This window comes from Carassius gibelio, chromosome B4 (assembly GCF_023724105.1).
Source record: "Carassius gibelio isolate Cgi1373 ecotype wild population from Czech Republic chromosome B4, carGib1.2-hapl.c, whole genome shotgun sequence".
Classification (NCBI taxonomy): domain Eukaryota; kingdom Metazoa; phylum Chordata; class Actinopteri; order Cypriniformes; family Cyprinidae; genus Carassius; species Carassius gibelio.
In genome coordinates this window covers 2,205,496-2,225,637 of record NC_068399.1, presented here as the reverse complement: position 1 = coordinate 2,225,637, position 20,142 = coordinate 2,205,496, and the positions used below count along the sequence as shown (strand labels likewise).

The window sequence follows — 20,142 nt, the reverse complement described above, 5'->3', positions numbered from 1 at the left end:
CACAATTCCTTTGACTGTAACTTTTTGTAAAAAAAAAAAAAAAAAAAACTGATTAAAGGGTTAGTTCACCCAATTTGTAAAATTATGCCATTAATAACTCACCCTCATGTCGTTCCAAACCCGTGAGACCTCCGTTTATCTTCTGAACACAGTTTAAGATATTTTAGATTTAGTCTGAGAGCTCTCAGTCCCTCCATTGAAGCTGTGTGTACGGTCTACTGTCCATGTCCAGAAAGGTAAGAAAAACATCATCAAAGTAGTCCATGTGACATCAGAGGGTCAGCTAGAATTTTTTGAAGCATCAAAAATACATTTTGGTCCAAAAATAGCAAAAACTACGACTTTATTCAGCATTGTCTTCTCTTCCGTGTCTGTTGTAAGACAGTTCAAAACAAAGCAGTTTGTGATATCCGGTTCGCGAACGAATCATTCGATGTAACCAGATCTTTTTGAACCAGTTCACCAAATCGAACTGAATCGTTTTAAACGGTTCTCGTCTCCAATACGCATTAATCCACAAATGACTTAAGATGTTAACTTTTTTAATGTGGCTGACACTCCCTCTGAGTTAAAACAAACCAATATCCCAGAGTAATTCATTTACTCAAACAGTACACTGACTGAACTGCTGTGAAGAGAGAACTGAAGATGAACACCGAGCCAGATAACAAACAATAGACTGACTCGTTCACGAGTCAAGAACCGTTTCTGTCAGACGCGTCCGATTCGTGAACCGAGGAACTGATGATACTGCGCATGTGTGATTCAGCGTGAAGCAGACCGATACACAGAACGTCTGAACCAAACTGATTTTTTTGGTGATTGATTCTGAACTGATTCTGTTCTAATGTTATGAGCGCGGGTAAACCGAAGGCTTGAATCAAGGGCAATCATCGCAGATGACGCCATTACGTCGAACGCAAAAGAACCGGTGAACTGTTTTCTTCAACCGGTTTATTGAATCGAACTGTCCGAAAGAACTACTGGTGATCCGAAAACCGATGCAACCAGTTCTTGACTCGTGAACGAGTTATTATCTGGCTTGGCTCAGTGTTCATCTCTCTCTTCACAGCAGTTCAGTCAGCACGCGCAGTCTTCTTAATCGCTTGATTCGCACGAATTCTGAATATGGGTCACCATACTTGGCTGTATGTCACTTCATTTTTATTATCGTTAAATAATTTTTTAATTTTTTTTTTAATTTTTAATTTTTAAAATTGCATTTTAACTCAAACAGGCTGTTCATCAGCTGATCAAAAGTTTAAGACCATAGTCTTAAAAGGTTCAAATGGAAAAATACAGCTTTCATGTCAAAGTCACCAGTGTGACGGCATGAAGAACAAAGGCAAAAAGTCTTTCTGTCTTTGAGCAGCACAAGCAACATGTCATCGCTGCCGAGGCTGAACTCAGTCAGACAGTCATTTTAAATTTCTTAAAATATACTGAGTTATGTTTGTTTTCTTCTAAATTAGACAAAAAGTAGTCAGATCTAGCACAAGTGCAAGTGTGCTCATTATAACATGGTGTCATACTGTTTTCTTAACCTTCTTTAAGCGAAAAGGAGCAACTCTATTTAAAATGCTAGAAAAGAGAGAGTCCATAGTTTCTGTTACATCATCAAGTTGTTCTGAGGTTTTGGATATGCTAAGGAATTTGGATACATCAGGAAGATAACTTAAAAAGCAGTCTTTTGTGGTAGAAGTGATGGTTCTTCCATACTTGTAACAAGAAGTAGAATTTACAATTTTTGCTATATGAAGTTTGCACAGAACTAAATAATGATCTCAGATATCATCAATTGGCTGCATAATTTCAACACTATCAACATAAATTCCATGTGACAGTATTAAATCTAGAGTATGATTTCGACAATGAGTAGGTCCTGAAACGTGTTGTCTAACCCCAATAGAGTTCAGAATATCTATAAATGCTGATCCCAATGCATCTTTTTCAATATCAACATGGATATTAAAATAAGCAACTATTAAAACTTTATCTGCAGCCAGAACTAACTCGGATGTAAAATCAACAAACTCTTTAATAAAGTCTGTATCGTGCCCTGGTGGCCTGTATACAGTAGCCAGTACAAACATAACATTTGTTTCTCTGGATAATGTTATATGTAGCACCATTACTTCAAATGAGTTATACTTGAAGCCTGCCTTATGAGAAATTCTGAAAACGTTGTTATAAATTGAAGCAACACCTCCACCTTTGCCTTTTAGACATGGTTTGTGTTAATAACAGTAATCTTGGGGGGTGGACTCATTTAAAATAATGTTATCATCAGGTTTTAGCCAAGTTTCTGTCAAACAGAGCACATCTATATTATGATCAGTTATCATATTATTTACAAAAAGTGCTTTCGTAGAAAGAGATCTGATATTTAGTAAGCCAAGCTTTATAGTTTGTTTATCCGTATCGCATCTGTTTTTTATTTGTTGAACCTCAAATAAATTATTACTCATAAATTGGTTAGGACATTTTTTGTATTTGTACAGGCAGTCTATAGTGTGATATCTAGGTAAAGAGTCTCTGCGAATTAATTGACTTCTGTGTCTTAAGGCTGCTTGCCGGTTTTCGAGTACCATTAAGACATCCAGCCATTGAGTGATGACAATCTGCTATGCATCCCATCACCATGGTAAGCAGGGAGGGGACCAAAGCATATTACAGTGTCTGACATCAGGCTTGCAATTCACACACCTGTGTAATGTTATTTTTAGTGATCTCCGACTTGCGAAGTCGAACATCATTAGCGCCGGTGTGAATAACAATCTTAATCTTGCTGTAAAGAAGACCCGTTAGGGCTGTACTTTTTGGCAACCAGAGCATATTTTAATGCTCAAAAAAAGTTATAGATACTGAAGTGCCTTGAAATTGTTTTTACCATACTGATTTTTTTTTAATTTGTTATAGAAATACATGAAATCAGTCCTGGAGCAATCTAGAAAAGTAATGGGATGAAAGTCAAATGTTTCATGAGTTTCTATTTCAAATCTGAAGGAGATACCATGAAAACTTTTCTGAGACTATTTCTAGTCCCCCCCCACCCCCCAAATATAAAAAAATATTTACCAACTGTATTGAAGGGTTCTGCTGTCACGATCATTAGGTGGAGTGCCCATGAACTTCAGTAGAGGGCACTCCAATCAGGAATATTCCACATCAACCACCAGATGTCACTTGAACTCTAGCACCTCTCATCTGTTGCACCACACCCAAACTACATTCCCCATGAGTCACTGCATCACAATCACCCTGCCACACCTGCACATCATTCATCAGCCCATTTCCTTGCCACACCTGCACCTCATTTACAAACACATAAAAGCAGCACACTGACTCCCACTCTCTGCGAAGTCTTGATTTGCTGTGTCTGTCATTTCCGAGCGGTTTCCTTGTGTTTGATCTCTCTGTACCTGACCTTTGGATTGTTTATACCGACTCTGATTCTCTGCTACCTGCCCCCGACATCTGCTTGTTCCTGTTTTCAATTCTGGTTATCCCTATATAACTGACGCTGATGCTGATCATTGCCTGTCTGACCATTCTCATTAAAAGTTCTGCACATGGATCTGAACCTCTCTGTCTCATTACGTCTACAAACTATTTTAGTCATTAAACATACCACTGCATAGTAATACTAGACAGAAACTTAGTGATTTATTTGAGCACTAGATAAATACAATAAGATTAATTTGAGTAAGAAAAATTTGCCATCCCGAGAGAGCGCCAGAATTCAAAATAAACCATCTTTCACCTATCTTTCACTTTTTTTTGTGGATGGTCTCATTCTATTTGTGACACTGTACGCTGCAAAACCATGCGTTTTTTTTTACTACCAAGATGCAGTTTCTGAGTGTGAGTTATTCCATAATGGACACAAATAAAACAATTCTTTCCCTGAAGAACTGAAACGTAAACAAAGGAATTATGATCCATATTACAACGTTATTTTTGCGTTGGACCAAACATGCTCCACGAGACTGCGTTCAGTGGATCCTTACCTTCCTAACTAAACCGGGATTTACAGCTGTGGATGTGTTTATGACTCGTTATTACGATGGATCTGGGGGCTGTTCCATAAAAGCAGCTTAGAAAAGCGGGGATTAAAGTCCAAAACCTGACTTGAATGAGCGAGCTAAACATCCGCGCTTAAATTGGTTCCATAACAATAAGTTGAGGATCATGTGATTTTACTAATTTGAGTCAGGTTTAAATAGTCTAGATAATTGCGCGTGCACGCCATTGTTTAAAAGTCCTGAAAAGTCGAGCATGGGTCAATCGATTTACTGTGGGCTACCATGGCAACAAAAGGAAAAGATAGAGCAGCGATGTTCACGGCAACGGAACAGCGTTTGCTATTGGAAACATATGAAGAATTTAAAGATGTCATCACCAAAAAAGGCAATACAGCGGCAATAAATAAAGCAAGAGAGAAAGGTTGGCAGGAAATTGCTGATCGTCTCAATGCGTATGTAGCGGTGTAAGCTATTTAAAATAATTTATCAACATTGAATGTGTGTCACAATACATTGCAAAGTTTGTGTGTGAATAACAGTAACGTTAATTGCTTTCAAACAGCAGCAACTTAAGTGAAGGAAAAAGAACCTGGCAGCAGGTGAAAATAAAATATAAAAATATAGTTCAGAATGGTAAGTAAATCTAATGGGATGTATATATGTAATCAATGCCAGCTTGAAGTTACAACTATTCAGGGTTTTTTTTTTTATGTATTTTTTTTTAATTGCAGCGACCAAAAAGAAGACTGAGGTTGCTGGCACTGGGGGAGGGCCACCACCAGCCAGCTTCACTCCTGCAGAGGAGCTGGCTTTGGAAATTAATAAAGGGAGGCCCGTCCTTGAGGGAATAGAGGGGGGGGACATCATCTAAAATGATATCACGTAGTATAAGGAGTGAGTATATAAAAGGTGTGCGTGTTTTATTAGCATTATTCCTTCCTGACTAACTGATTTCCTCCTTCCTTAGGCATTGTAAACCTAAGTACATCATAGCAGTAATGTCACGTAGAAGTACTTGTGCTACTGTAATGGTGCATTTTGGTAAAAAAAAATATATTTTTTTTCTATCAAGATTCTGTATGCTGTATGGATCCACCAGACATCATGTTGCCTGTGAGTATGAGACCTTTTAAATAAGACATGTAAGCTAATGATTTTAACTGAGTTTAATCAGTGGTCACAGGGAGAAGTGATGGGAGTTGAGGAGGATGAGGAGACTGTGTCTGTATGTTCAAGGAGGCCTGAGGTAGTCACAGGTTCCATGTGATACTTTATTGAATATAAAAAAGTGAGACATAAACCACTCGTTCAACTATGTGGCTAGGAGCAGGTAGAACATTCACAGTTGAAGATCCCACAGCTCCGATAGTCTGGCTTGCTTGTTGTTGGTGCAACCATTCATTTTCCCCCCTTCAATGACTTCACGTCTTCGCAACTCCTCCAATTCAACCTCCATGTCTACAAGCTTCCCCCTCACCAAAATTTAAAAATAAATAAATGGGAGAACAGTAAACCTTACCACTTAACACAAGTTTCCTCCACTACCAAACTTCTGTCTGCATCTTACCAGCTGCTGCTTTGCTGTAAAGGAAACACACCACAAAACCAAAACAAACCACAATTAAACAGAGATTTTTTTTTCTTCTGTGGCATTCTCCGTTTGTCACTTCGAAAACCCTACCGACTATGCCACTTGTGACCGGATGACTCAGTCAACATACTACTAAGGCCCATACACAAGACACCAAATTTTGAAGCCTCCCCGATAACAGGCTTTCAACTAAATGAAAAGGACAATCAGAGACCAAAACACGTTGAGCTCAACATCAATAATAAAAAAATATAAATTAATCCATGTGAATGAATCAGCCCAATGGGTTTCGTTAATAAGTTCACATGAGCCAGCCACCTCTACACCGGCCAAAGACACAAAAAAGGAGAGAAATCTACTAAACAAAGAGACAGTTCACAAAAACAGATTTTTCCTTTGGTATTATGTCTTGCATAAAACTTTTCACCGCTCCAAAAAAAAAAAAAAAAAAAAAAAAAACACTTCAAACTAACCAAAACCAAAAATACAATAATTTAAACCCACTCCACAACAACCAAATAAACCAAAGTCAGAAAAACAACAACAACAACAAAAAAACAGATAAACCACAATTTATCAGCTCCATAATGGAGCAGTACCAATGTAAAGCAAGACAAAAGAAATACAACCAACCCAAATAACAATAAAAATTCAATAAATTGCAATAAAATCGAATAAATAAAATACAAGCAAAAAAGTACACATACTTAAAATACACAAAACAACGAAAAAAAAAACACAAGGAAATTACACCAGCGAACACCAGGTGGCACCAGAATTAAAGGCCACGGTTTTACAACTCATCCAATGTGAACATTATACCTGAAATAGTGAAAATATTCAATGCAATCGCGTGCGCACAAAAATCATGCATCCCAAAACTGGAAACGGCATTTAAGCCACAGCAAAGCAGCAGCTAGCAACTTCTGTAAAACAAATGTTTTCGTTGTCATACTTCTCCCTCCCCACTCCTCTCACATTTGAAAAAGAAAACACACAAATAGGGTAAGGGATAAATGAAATTACCTTTGATGTACATAACACTCACATGCTCACAAACAATGCCCGAACGTTACCGATTAATCTAAAATTACACCAAACAAACACATTAAAATCAAGTATGTGAATTAAGTTAAATTCCCACATGCACCCACATTCTAAGTGTATAATTCCCTCCTGTCTATAATTCTCCAGCTGAACAAAACTTACCTTTAACGAGGAGTGAAGAAGATACAGAACCTACGCAAACAGGTCACATTGATACAATATCATGAGGAAACTACATCTCACCTGTGTCTATATACTGTAGCTACGTGATTACCTGATGTACACACCCACCTTATACAATCCTCTTATGCGCTATTTTTAAAGGGGCCACGCATTTAAAAGTGTTAAAGCATCAACAAGGTACTTTCAACAAGAGACCATGAATAACTCCAATAGCGTGATTCTTTCCACGGGAATAACAGAAGGGTTAAATATCACTGTAGTAATATCTGTAATATGTAACATATGTTGCCTTCATCAAAAATGTGTTACACTGTCTAGTCTCTGTTTCCCTGGGTGTCCACTAGTGGGCTCACTTCCCCTTAGGCACTTCACCGTAGGCACTAGAATTCCTCTAGTCTGGTCCCGTCTTCACAGTAATTGCATTCCTGTTAATTGCACCAGGTGCAGTCACTTGATTGTCATTAGCCTCCTTATATATACCAGTCTTTTCCTGTTGTTTGTATGGAGTCCTTACCCTTCGTGTCACCAGCCTTCTCGTCATCCGAGATTCCCAATCATCTTCTCGTCTTCCGAGATTCACCCTAACCTCTCGTCTTCCGAGTTCCTTTCCTGTTCCCTCCTTTGTTTATTTGTTTTGTTTATTTTTGGACTGTCTGTTTGGCTTGACCTCTGCTTGATAATAATAATAGCCAGTATTGATAATAATGCCAGCGATTGGATCTCTACTCTCTCCTGTGTCTCTCTGGTGCGCGAATTGTCACAGAAGGGCTCCATCACTAAACAGAGATCCAGCGGTATGTCTATTCACATTTCCTCCCCAGTCACCGAGCGGGCGAGGAATGGGTTCGAGGGTACTCACCTGGCCGTGTTCCGTGGGACCAGGGGAGGTCGCTCAGGAGTGAGTGGTCGAGAGGAGGTCCGGCATCACTCTCCAATATGGCCCACCGGCGACCCTGAGTTCGGTTGGGAACCGCCGTCTAACCATTATGGACGGAGAGGGGAAAGGAGGCGCAAGTCTGTCGAGCCAGCACCGCTGCACAAGATGGCCGCCAGCCCAGCGCCGCTGCGCAGAACCGCCGCCGACTCAGGACCATTGCACAGAATGGCCGCCAACCCAGCACCACGAGGCAAGATGGAAGCCAGCCCAACACCACAGCACAAGATGGCCGCCAACCCAGCGCCACTGCACAAGATGGCAGCTACTGTGGGCTTTCCTGAGTTGAGTCAGGTGCCCGTTGACTCTCCAGAGTTGAGTCAGTTTCCGGTTGACCCTCCAGAGTTGAGTCAGGTTCCGGTTGACCCTCCAGAGTCGAGTCATATTCCCGTTGACCCTCCAGAGTTGAGTCAGGTTCCCGTTGACCCTCCAGAGTTGAGTCAGGTTCCGGTTGACCCTCCAGAGTTGAGTCAGGTTCCCGTTGACCGTCCAGAGTCGAGTCACATTCCAGTTGATCCTCCAGAGTCGAGTCAGGTGCTCATGGACCCTCCAGAGTCGAGTCAGGTGCTCATGGACCCTCCAGAGTCAGGGTTAGTCACCATCGACCTTCCAGAGGCCTGGCCTAGCTTTAGCTCTGATGTGGCTGTGAGGATGTTGGCTACATGAGCGGGCGAAAGAGCGGCTCGCATCGTGACCGAATCCCATACCACCCCAAGAAAAGTGGTCCTCTGTAATGGAGATAGCACACTCTTCTTGGTATTGAGCCTCAAACCCAACTTCTGCATATGTGCGAGGACGACATCTCGATGCCGAACTGCCAACTGTTCTGATTCCGCTAAAATCAACCAGTCGTCCAAGTAATTCAGAATACGTATGCCCTGCAGGCTAAGCGGGGCCAGAGCTGCATCTACGCATTTCATGAATGTGCGGGGTGAGAGAGCTGGACCGAAGGGAAGTACCCGATACTGGTATATTTTGCCCCCGAAAGAAAACCTTAGGAACTTCCTGTGCTGAGGGAGGATGGAGATATGGAAGTACGCATCTTTTAGGTCTATTGTGACGAACCAGTCCTCGGATCTGATTTGAGTCACGATCTGTTTGAGTGTCAGCATCTTGAATTTTAATTTCTGAACTGTACGATTCAACAGACGAAGATCTAAAATGGGACGCAGCCCTCCATCCTTTTTTGGAACAATGAAATAACGGCTGTAAAAACCCGATGCCCTGTCGGGAGGATACACCTGCTCTATAGCATTTTTCGCTAAAAGAGATTTCACTTCTTGCTCCATGACCAGAGCCTGCTTGGGATGCACTACTGTGAGCAACACCCAGTTGTAGCGTGGGCGACGAGAACCGAACTGGATTCTGTAACCCTTCTCTACTATCTGCAGGACCCATTGAGATATATTCGGCAGACTTTTCCATTCTGTTAGACATTCTACTAAGGGAACCAGCCTCTCGAGGCTGGCCTCTGGTGTAATTTGAACAGCTAGTTCGGGGACCTGAACCCGAAGCGCAGGAACCACCCGAGCTAACTGCTTTTGAACCCCCCTCAGAGGGAGCGAGCCCGACGCAGCGTCTGGGAGACACAGCGCCAGAGACCCGCTGGAGACCGCTGCGCCCCGAGGCACCAAGGGTGGCGGGGTTGGCAGGACGACCCCGTGAGAGCACCAAGACCGGACGGGCACCGTATACTGAGGTGTACACCGCACTGTCTTGATTGGGGCTGCCCTCACAGGTCTGACCCATTTGGCGTCAAGACCTTTTCTTCTGAGCCGAAGCTTGTCTCCATGATTTTTGAGGAGGAGCGCGATACGCAACACTCTCTTTTTGAAAAACACGAAATGAGGAGCATGATGGCTGGGGCTGCCTTGTACGCCCAGCAGCATCAGGACTAGATCGGCGAGGGAGAAAACTTTTAAAAGCTTCAGATTGCTTTTTATTTTCTTGAAATCTTTCAACCACTTCATTCACAGCATCACCAAACAGACCTATGAGCAATGAAAGCAACAGAGCAATGAAGCAATGGGCTCCTCCCCCAGGCAGAAGAAGCCACGGGGCGGGCTTCCGACACCGGAGTTTGAGCTATGGATCTCCCAGGTAAGGGAGGAGAAAGAGCCCTCAGACCCGTCTCCAACCCCGCTGAGAGATCCATTTGCGAACCCCAGGAATGCATTCTCCGTTCTGCCTCGGCAGAAGCGGGTCCTGCACCCTGAGGAGCGCGAGGCTCGCCGCTCTTCTCATCAATGAGTGACAAGCGGGAGCGGAGCATGCGAAGCGAAAGCTTCTCACAATGCGGGCAATCAGTCTCCTCGAAGGCTGATAAGCATGCTCCACTCCCAAACAAACTACACAAAGCTTGTGTGTATCCCCACCCGTTAAATAACGTGGGCAGGGAGAAGCACACGGTTTGAATAGTTGCTTCGCCATGTATATAAACTTTGAACAAGACAACAGTAAATATGACAGACAGGTTGACACAGATCGCTTGCTGAGGCACAGAAAGCTAACACCGGTTGCTCCGGTTTGGGTTTTTATCAATTCCTGGTCGTGACATCACTCCTGACTGTCACTCTCACCATTGGACTAGTTGACATGGATGCTTCAGACGCACTCACGCAGAATGCGTTCCCAAAGCGTTATCGACGCATCGTCTCTCCCTCGATGGGGAACTAGAGGTATTTCATATTGCTTGGCCGGAAAGTAACCTATCCTACAAAAAAGCATTAAAAACTGCTAGATCCGATTACTTTTCTTCTCTTTTAGAAGAAAACAAACATAACCCTAGGTATTTATTTAATACAGTGGCTAAATTAATGAAAAATAAAGCCTCAACAAGTGTTGACATTTCCCAACATCACAGTAGTAATGACTTTATTAACTACTTTACTTCTAAAATCGATACTATTAGAGATAAAATTGTAACCATTCAGCCGTCAGCTACAGTATCGCATCAGACCGCGCACTATAAGACCCCCTGAGGAACAGTTCCACTCATTCTCTACTACAGGAGAGGAAGAATTGTATAAACTTGTTAAATCATCTAAACCAACAACATGTATGTTAGACCCTATACCATCTAAGCTCCTAAAAGAGGTGCTTCCAGAAGTCATAGATCCTCTTCTGACTATTATTAATACCTTATTGTCATTAGGATATGTCCTCAAAACCTTCAATCTCACAATTATATTACTTCTTAGAGAAAAATGGTATATGTGAGGATTTCCAGTCAGGATTTAGACCGTATCATAGTACTGAGACTGCTCTCCTAAGAGTTACAAATGACCTGCTTTTATCATCTGATCGTGGTTGTGTTCGACACTATTGACCACAACATTCTTTTGCATGGAATAGAAAACTTTGCTGGCATTAATGGAAGTGCATTAGTATGGTTTAAATCGTACTTATATGACTGCCATCAATTTGTACCAGAGAATGAAGAGGTATCATATCGTTCACAAGTGCAGTATGGAGTACCTCAAGGCTGTCTTGTTTTTATGCTTTCCAAGATTCAAGATTTTATTTGTCACAAACAAGTTATATTCAATTCAAGTTCATTTGTATAGCGCTTTTTACAATACAAACCATTACAAAGCAACTTTACAGAAAATTACGTTTCTACAATATTTAGTAGTAGCTTATAAGTGGTGACTGTTCGTTTGTGCACGTATGACAGGATTTTTCAGAAAAATTAATACAAGACGTAATCAGCCAGACGATGAACATTATTAACAGCAATTATTATATGATGCAGTCACACTTGTAGCAATATTTGTTGTTGATTCAGGGTTCGCATCATCTTGGGTCCTCTGAGGGGTCAGCATAATTTGTTTAACCCAAGCTAAATAGTAAGAATGCGCATTTGATCAGATACAACTGCAGTCACAATTTAAGAGATACATTATTCAAATGCTTGGCGAAAGAGATGCGTTTTTAATCTAGATTTAAACAGAGAGAGTGTGTCTGAACCCCAAACATTATCGGGAAGGCTAGTTTGGGAGACAAATGTGAAAAAGCTCTACCTCCTTTAGTAGACTTTGCTATCCTAGGAACTACCAAATGTCCAGCGTTTTAGGTAGCGTGATGGATTGTAACGTGGTAGAAGACTAGTTAGGTATGCAGGAGCTAAACCATTTAGGGCCTTATAGGTAAGTAATGATAATTTGTAACTGATACGGAACTTAATAGGTAGCCAGTACAGAGACTGTAAAATTGGGGTAATATGATCATATTTTCTTTTCCTGGTAAGGACTCCAAGCTGCTGCATTTTGAACTACCTGTAGCTTGTTTATTGAAGATGCTGGACAACCACCTAGAAGTGCGTTACAATAGTCCAGTCTAGAGGTCATGAATGCATGAACTAGCTTTTCTGCATCAGAAACAGACAACATGTTTCGTAGCTTGGCAATGTTTCTAAGATGGAAGAATGCAGTTTTTGTAACATGGGAAATATGATTTTCAAAAGACAAGTTGCTGCCTAATTATAACACCCAGATTTTTTACTAGAGGAAGTAACAGTACATCCGTCTAGTTGCAAATTGTAATCTACAAGATTCTGTGTAGTGTTTTATGGTCCAATAATTAATATCTCTGTCTTATCCGAATTTAATAGGAGAAAATTATTGGTCATCCAGTGTTTTACATTTTTAACACACTCTGTTAGTTTAGATAATTTAGAAGTTGAATCTGATAGATAGATAGATAGTTTATTGGCCCTTAACAGGAAATTTGTTCTCACAGATTATCATACAGCACACGCAACTGGCAAAAAAAAAAAAAAAACCCACACATGTAACAGCAACAACAAAAACACAAAAAGGTGAATGTTCAACTTTGTAGCCTATTAAGGATTGAAATTGCAGATGGTACAAAGGTCTTTTTGAAACGAGCCCTTCTCCATGTTAGGGTCCTGTATCTTCGCCCGGAGGGCAAGAGAGTGAAGTGGAAGTTGAGGGGGTGCTCTGGGTCTGTTATTATTGTCCGAGCAAGTGGGCTATTGTTCTGTCATTGAGTTCTAAGATGTTGGGTGTAGGGGAGTGTATTGTTTTTGAAGCTATGTGTGTGATTTTATTCAGTTTGTTTTTGTTGGTGACTGACAGCATGGTGTAAAAACTGATGGAGCAGTATAACAGAATGTGCTGGATAATACTTGTGTACAGTAGTAACAGAAGATGAGGGGCAATGTAAAGGGAACTTAGTTTTCGTAGAATATGCAGACGCTGTTGGGAGCGTTTATGGATGTCCTTTATGTGATAGTCAAAAGTGAGCTTGTTATCCAGAGTCCAAGATATTTGAATTTCTCAACCTGTTCTATCATGTTGCCATGAATGGAGATCCGACTGAGACTGGGTGCATTAAAGACCAGTTCTTTTGTTTTCTCAATATTGAGCTGGAGAAAATTGTCTGTGCACCAGTGTGTAAAGTGTGATATCGTGTCGTGGTAAGCAGCAATGCTAGTGTGATCGTTGAGGAGAGTATTTGTATTTGTATTTGTAGTATGTTGTGATGGATGAAGGACTAATACAGTCATTAGTGTAGAGCAGTGGTCCCAACCACATTCCTGAAGGCCCCCCAACACTGCACATTTTGCATCTCTCCTTTGTCTAACACAACCATTTCCGGTCTTGGAGTCTGTACTAATGAGCTGACGAACTGAATCAGGTGTGTTTGATTAAGGAGACATGGAAAACATGCAGTGTTGGGGGGCCTCCAGGAATGTGGTTGGGAACCACTGGTGTAGAGTGTGTAAAGAAAGGGAGAAAGGACACAGCCTTGAGGAGCTCCAGTGTTGGTTATGGTGGTGTCCGATGTGACAGACCCTATCCTCACAGCCTGTGGCCTGTTGCTCAAGAAACTGTGAATCAGATGGATGTAATGAGGTGCAACGTTGAGCTTACGTAGTTTTTTAATCATCTGATGATGTTGAATTGTATTAAAAGCTAAGCTTAAGTCCACAAAAAGAGATATATAGCTGAATATCATCAGCATAACAGTGGAAACTAATCCCGTATTTTCTAATAATATTACCAAGGTGCAACATGTATATTGAAAATAGAAGGGGACCTAGGACCGATCCTTTTGGCACTCCATAATTTACTGGTGATAAATGAGATGACTCCCCATTTAAATAAACAAAATGGTAGCGATCGGACAGGTAGGATCTAAACCATCTAAGAGCCTGTCCTTGAATACCTGTAAAAGGTTTCTTAATAACCGCCAGCTTGAATGGTTTTGGGACATGACCTAAAGATAACGACGAGTTTATGATATTGAGAAGTGGTTCTTCGGCTACAGGTAACAACTCTTTCAGAAATTTAGTGTGTACAGGATCTAATAAACATGTTGTTGGTTTAGATACAGTGATAAGTTTATTTAGCTCTTCCTGTCCTATGGTTGTAAAGCACTGCAGTTTATCTTTGGGTGCGATGGATGAAACTGAAGTGTTAGACGCTGTAGAATCTACATTCGCTATTGTTTTTCTAATGTTATCTATTTTATCAGTGAAGAAATTCATCAAGTCATTACTATTTAACGTTGATGGAGTTTGTGGATATGCCCTGCCCTAGCAGTTTTTAGAGCCTGTCTATAGCTGGACATGCTGTTTTTCCATGCAATTCTAAAAACTTCCAAGTTAGTTTTTCTCCATTTGCATTCAAGACTACGAGTTAATTTCTTGAGAGAGTGAGTATTACTGTTATACCATGGCACAGTATGTTTTTCTATAACCTTTTTTTCAGTTTGATGGGGGCAACAGCTTCTAATGTATTAGAGAAAATAGTGCCCATGTTGCCAGTCATTTCGTCTAATTGATGTGTATTTTTGGGTACAAATAGCAGTTGAGATAGATCAGGCAGGTTATTTGCGAATCTTTCTTTGGTGGCTGGAACAATAGTTCTGCCCAGACAGTATCGCTGAGACATATAGTTAATATCAGTTATACGCAGCATGCACGATACAAGGAAATGGTCTGTAACGTCATCACATTGAAGTATGATATCTATATCAGTAAGATTGATTCCATGCGATAAAATTAAATCTAGTGCATGATTAAAATGACGAGTTGGCCCGGTGACATTTTGCTTGACTCCAAAAGAGTTTATTAGGTCAGTAAACGCAAGTCCTAATGCATCATTTGTATTATCAACGTGAATATTAAAATCTCCCATGATTAGCGCCTTATCAACTGTAACCAGAAGGTCTGAGAGAAAATCTGCAAATTCTTTTATGAATTCTGTATACGACCCTGGTGGTCTATACACAGCAGCCAGAGCAAGAGATACATTAGATTTATTTTGCATGTCTGACAGTGAAACATTAAGCAGAAGTATTTCAATTGAGTTAAAGCTGTATCCTGTTTTCTGGGTAACATTGAGAATAAAAATGAAATATACACAATATATTAAACTACTACACAGGTGCTGTGTTGAGATGCTACAAGAACTACTATACAGATGATGTGCAGAGATGTAAACAATGAGCAGATTAGTTGCATGGTTAAGCTGGGCATGCATCCCTCAGAACCCGGATGTTTGTGGCTGTTTCAGAATAAACATGCTTTCCCGGGATTTAAACGCACTTCTTTGGTGATATCTGTTTATCTATTTTTGCTTATGCACCTTAAAAACTCAAAGTGTAATTTAATCCATACACCGTCCATAAATCTACAGTTGTCCTCCAAGTTTAGAGCACAAAACAGTGACCCTAAACTACCCTACCTACTGCTGAGCAAGTAGTGTTTCAGTCAAGTGGCTCAAATAATAGGCTGCATTATGCTGCAACACCTGATGTATTGCCTATAACATCACTTAAAGTATATTGCTATAGGCTATGAAACTAGATTAGAATTATATCTTTGTCTCCAAATCCTGTTTCTGTTTGAACCCTATTTCACTGATTATTATGTCAGCTTATGATATCCCTGTGCCATTTTCCTGACTGGTTATCATGTTGTTTAATGTTTTGATGTAGGTGGATGATATGAAGGGTTTTCGAGAACTTCTAAGGGATTCTGTGGAGGACTTCAATTTCCTCTTGGAGAAGGCGGCTCCACACATCACAAAGAAGGACACCCACCAAAGAAAGGCCATTAGCCCCAAAGACAGGCTTTCTGTCACACTACGTTTTTGGCAGCAGGTGAGTGTGCACACAAATTTAATCTTAATTTAATACCCCTTTCTCTGTATCCCTCTCTATTCAACCAGGAATGATGACGTTATGCATCTTCCATTGTCACCCATCTATCTATATTCCTATCTATCTATCTTTCTGTCTGTCTCTCGATCTCTCTGTCTATCTGTCTGTCTATATGTCTATTTTATCTGTCTCAGGTGAAACCTTCAACTCGTTAAGTTTTTAGTATTGAATTGGAAGCACAACACTGAGGAGGTGCAGCCCTAACTTAAGTACTACGTGATAAATACTTAAAGGTAAATGACTGTACTCCTTTGTTTGGAATAATCACATTACCCATGTCCACTCTGGAAGCAGAAAGCAGTTTTATTAAATAATAATGCTGTTTTTTTATTGCACATCTTTTAAATGTAACACTTTGACTAAGTTTTTGTTTACATTAGTTATGTGTGTAAATGTAAATGTGGGTAAAAATGACTTCCATAATTATGTGGTTGTCTGAATCCTTGATGTTTTATTTATTCTGCCTTTAGCCTTGCCATAACTGTCAATAAGCATGGGTTATTTGTAGTTATACCCATATTTTATGGTGGTTAAAAAATGCTCAATTCAGACAGGAAAAATTAAACCATTGTGAGCTGTATGGGGATCCTAATGATTGAATAAAAATAGTGATTATTCAACTTCACTTGGTTGATCACCTTGTCTCCATCTCACTTGTTTCACAGACACCAACAACTGAGTTAGAGTGGAAGGCCATTTCCAAAGATTTTGCTGACAAGTGGAACTTTCCACACTGCTTAGGGGCTGTGGATGGCAAACACATCTTCATTCAACCCCCTGCCAAGACTGGAAGTTTGTTTTACAACTACAAGTCCAGATTTTCCATTATACTAATGGCAGTAGTTGATGCCCAATACAGGTTTGTGTATGCAAGTGCAGGAACCCAGGGCAAAGTGTCTGATGCTGGTGTTTTTGCCCAGTCTGACCTGAGAGATGCTATGGACGCTGGCCTACTGCATGTCCCCCCTGATGATACCCTTCCCAACACTGATGTCATGATGCCCTACATGTTCATCAGTGAAGAGGCCTATCCACTGAAAACCAATCTCATGAAGCCCTACCGTTTTCGAAACCTGAGCACAAATCAAAGGATTTACAATTACTGTCTTTCCAGGGCACGTCGTGTTGTTGAAAACGCCCAAATCACAACCATTTGCCTGAATCCAGAGAAAGTTGTGACCATTCTCTTTGTGTGTCTTTGCCTGCACAACTTTTTAGCAACCAGAGATCTGATGCCTATGTACCACCTGCCTATGTGGATTATGAGGATGCCAACCATCAGCTTATTGAAGGGGCATGGAGGAGAGAGGGAGCGCTACAGTCTGCATCAACGGGAAGAGCAAGAAATCCCTTTGTGGAAGCCAAGAAGCAACGAAACACACTTTGCCAATACTTTGTTTCACCTGCAGGAAGTGTTTCATGGCAAGAGGATATGGTGTAGTAACTGTATTTGTTATTACAATATAGAATTACTTTGCAGTAAGAGAAAATTGTGTAACCAAGTTGGATGATGGACATGGTTTTTGAAAAAAATAAAATATATACTTCCTTTGAAATGACACAAATAGTCTTAAGAACATATTTTTTTCCTGCACAGATAACAACAAATGTTAGTCAAATTACTAATTCCCTGAAATCAAAACCAAACAATTGCATTAAAAATATATATATTCAAAAATATTTTATTATACTTTTGTAATACTTTTATTTTATATTTTTGCAAACACAAATGTTTTCTTAAGGCACAAGTGCATTACAACCGTTCAACCTTTACTACTACATTAGAGATTACAAATTCTCCCAAAGTTTGATGGTGCCCCCCCCCCCCCCCAAAAAAAATACTTACTAGAAATCACACATCAAGTACAATGTAACTGCACTAGAAAGAACAAAGTGCTCATTTCTAGTAGTGAAGGTAAACTAAGATTACACAGACAGGTTTTGCACATGCATTCAAACACAGCTGTGCAAATATACATGAACAAAAATAATAATGTTGATACATACTCCCATATAAAATATTATGTTTTCAAAAAGAATTTACTTGTTGAATCTGTTTGTGTACCTCCAAATAAAGTACAAAAATATGTGAACAAAAGTTTTGGTGAAGGTGCAATAGCAAATAACATTGCAACCCTTTACAGAGGTAGATGAAATTTTTTGTGTTAAACTAATTAAGCATCCTTACAAAAGAGAGTGGTGGGGGCTGACTTTGAGGGCTCTGCTGGGCCTGGTATACCTGATATTGCACTGGCACAGATGTGAAAGGCCTTGTCTGAGATGAAGGTGTCACGACCGGGATATAAGGATACACGGTGAGAGAACCAATTGCGAGTACGTCTTTATTTAGGGGTAATTCAAAGAGAATAAACAGTCCAGACAGGGGTCGATACCAAACACAATCAAAACATAAACAAAACATGAATTAAACAAAAACACAAGGCTAGGACACGATGACTGACAGACATGAATTCACAAGGACTCCGTGACACATACTAAGACAGACCGGGTTAAATACACAGGGAGAGACAAACACTAAATTGACAAAATTGAGGGGAACAGACATAAAAAACAACAGAAGACAAAAAACACAAAACATAAGTCCATGAAGGACATCACGTGGCGCCCACCAGGGCGGAAAAGAAGGTCACCACAACCCTGTGGTCAAGGCGGAAGCCCCCCAGGGTGTAGCAGAAGACAACCACAACTGTGTGGTCAGGGCGGGAGCCCCCCAGGGCGGAGCAGAAGACCACCACCTCCGTGTGGTTGGGACGAATGCCCCCCAGGGCGGAGCAGAAGACCACCACCTCCGTGTGGTCGGGACGAATGCCCCCCAGGGCGGAACAGAAGACCACCACGTCCTTGTGGTCGAGGCTGGAGTCCCCCAGGGCGGAGCAGAAGACCACCACAACCGTGTGGTCGGGGCGGACACCCCCCAGGGCGGAGCCGAAGACCACCATACCAGTTGGGTCGGGGCGGACACCCCCCAGGGCAGAGCCGAAGACCACCACATCCTTGCGGCCAGGTCCACAGGAGGATGAGTCTGGTTGGGCAAGTCTGAAACAAAGAATCTGAACAAGTTAAGAGTGGCCTCCGTGGCCACAACAGGATCAGTCGGATGCTTATAGAGTCCGACTGAGACCTGAAGAGGTTCTGGAAGTCCCGCAGAGACATGGAGCGATTCTGGCAATCCAGCCGAGACGAGGAGAGGCTCCAGTAATTCGGCAGAGACAAGGAGAGGCTCTGGTAATCCCCTGGTGTTTAGACTTGATTCCAGAAGATCAAGGCTGACTTGACTCTGCTCCTGAAGATCCTTTGTGGTCTGACTCTGCTCCTGAAGATCATTGGTGACTGGCATTTGCTCATGAAGATCATTGGTGACTTGCACTTGTTCATGAAGATCATTGGTGACTTGCATTTGTTCATGAAGATCAATGGTGACTTGCCCTTGTTCTTGAAGATCACCGGTGACTTGATTTCCCTCTGGAAGGTCATCGGCGACTAGCCCTGACTCTGGAAGGTCATCGGTGACTAGCCCTGACTCTGGCGGGTCATCGGTGACTAGCCCTGACTCTAGAGGGTCATTGGTTACTAGCCCTGACTCTGGAGGGTCTTCGGTGACTAACCCTGACTTTGGAGGGTCAATGGTGACTAACCCTGACTCTGAAGGGTCCACGGACACCTGACTCGACTCTGGAGGGTCCACGAGCACCTGACTCGACTCTGGAACGTCCACGGGCACCTGCATCGACTCTGGAAGGTCAACTGGAATCTGACTGGACTCTGGAGGGTCAACCGGAACCTGACTGGACTCTTGAGGGTCAACTGGAACCTGACTTGACTCTGGAGGGTCAATAGGAACCCGACTCGACTCTGGAGGGTCAACTGGAACCCGACTCGACTCTGGAGGGTCAACTGGAACCCGACTCGACTCTGGAGAGTTCACTGGAACCTGACTCGACTCTGGAGGGTCAACAGGAACCTGACTCGACTCTGGAGGGTCAGCTGTGACTGTCATCCTGTGCAGCGGCGCTGGGCAAGCAGCCATCTTGGGCCATGACTCTGGACAGGCGGCCATCTTGTGCTGTGGTGCTGGGCTGGCGACCATCTTGTGCTGTGGCGCTGGACCGTTGGCCCACTTGGGCATTGGCGCTGGGTTAGCGGCCATC

The 20,142-nt window shown here is 41.7% G+C and overlaps 3 protein-coding genes across 4 annotated transcripts in view; 2 read left to right on the top strand and 1 right to left on the bottom strand.

Moving 5' to 3' along the window:
- LOC127956064 (membrane-spanning 4-domains subfamily A member 4A) overlaps positions 1 to 20,142 on the bottom strand; it is a 287,000-nt gene that overhangs the window by 121,513 nt on the left and 145,345 nt on the right. The gene's annotated exons all lie outside the window — the stretch shown is intronic.
- Positions 1,260 to 17,553, top strand: LOC127956013 (uncharacterized). 2 transcript variants are annotated; one of them, XM_052553761.1, is made up of 6 exons: positions 4,190 to 4,477; positions 4,588 to 4,658; positions 4,757 to 4,934; positions 5,098 to 5,138; positions 15,749 to 15,913; positions 16,639 to 17,550. In XM_052553761.1, exons 3-6 carry the CDS (start codon positions 4,898 to 4,900, stop codon positions 17,482 to 17,484), a joined length of 1,089 nt encoding a protein of 362 aa, XP_052409721.1. In that variant the 5' UTR covers positions 4,190 to 4,477; positions 4,588 to 4,658; positions 4,757 to 4,897; the 3' UTR covers positions 17,485 to 17,550. The 2 variants fall into 2 exon arrangements, with proteins under 2 accessions (XP_052409722.1, XP_052409721.1); XM_052553762.1 differs by lacking the exons at positions 4,190 to 4,477; positions 4,588 to 4,658; positions 4,757 to 4,934 and adding an exon at positions 1,260 to 2,644 and having other exon boundaries at positions 16,639 to 17,553.
- On the top strand, positions 5,148 to 9,792 carry LOC127955976 (uncharacterized). The gene is made up of 2 exons (XM_052553701.1): positions 5,148 to 8,224; positions 8,255 to 9,792. Exons 1-2 carry the CDS (start codon positions 7,043 to 7,045, stop codon positions 8,444 to 8,446), a joined length of 1,374 nt encoding a protein of 457 aa, XP_052409661.1. The 5' UTR covers positions 5,148 to 7,042; the 3' UTR covers positions 8,447 to 9,792.

Excerpts from the sequence above, each read along its gene's own strand:
- LOC127956013 (XM_052553761.1), top strand. The coding sequence starts at position 4,898 with ATGATATCACGTAGTATAAGGAGTGAGTATATAAAAG. Across the intron at positions 4,935-5,097 it reads AAGGAGTGAGTATATAAAAG|ATTCTGTATGCTGTATGGAT; the intron begins GTGTGCGTGTTT and ends TTTTCTATCAAG. Across the intron at positions 15,914-16,638 it reads CACTACGTTTTTGGCAGCAG|ACACCAACAACTGAGTTAGA; the intron begins GTGAGTGTGCAC and ends CTTGTTTCACAG.
- LOC127955976 (XM_052553701.1), top strand. The coding sequence starts at position 7,043 with ATGAATAACTCCAATAGCGTGATTCTTTCCACGGGAATAACAGAAGGG. Across the intron at positions 8,225-8,254 it reads ACCCTCCAGAGTTGAGTCAG|GTTCCCGTTGACCGTCCAGA; the intron begins GTTCCGGTTGAC and ends GAGTTGAGTCAG.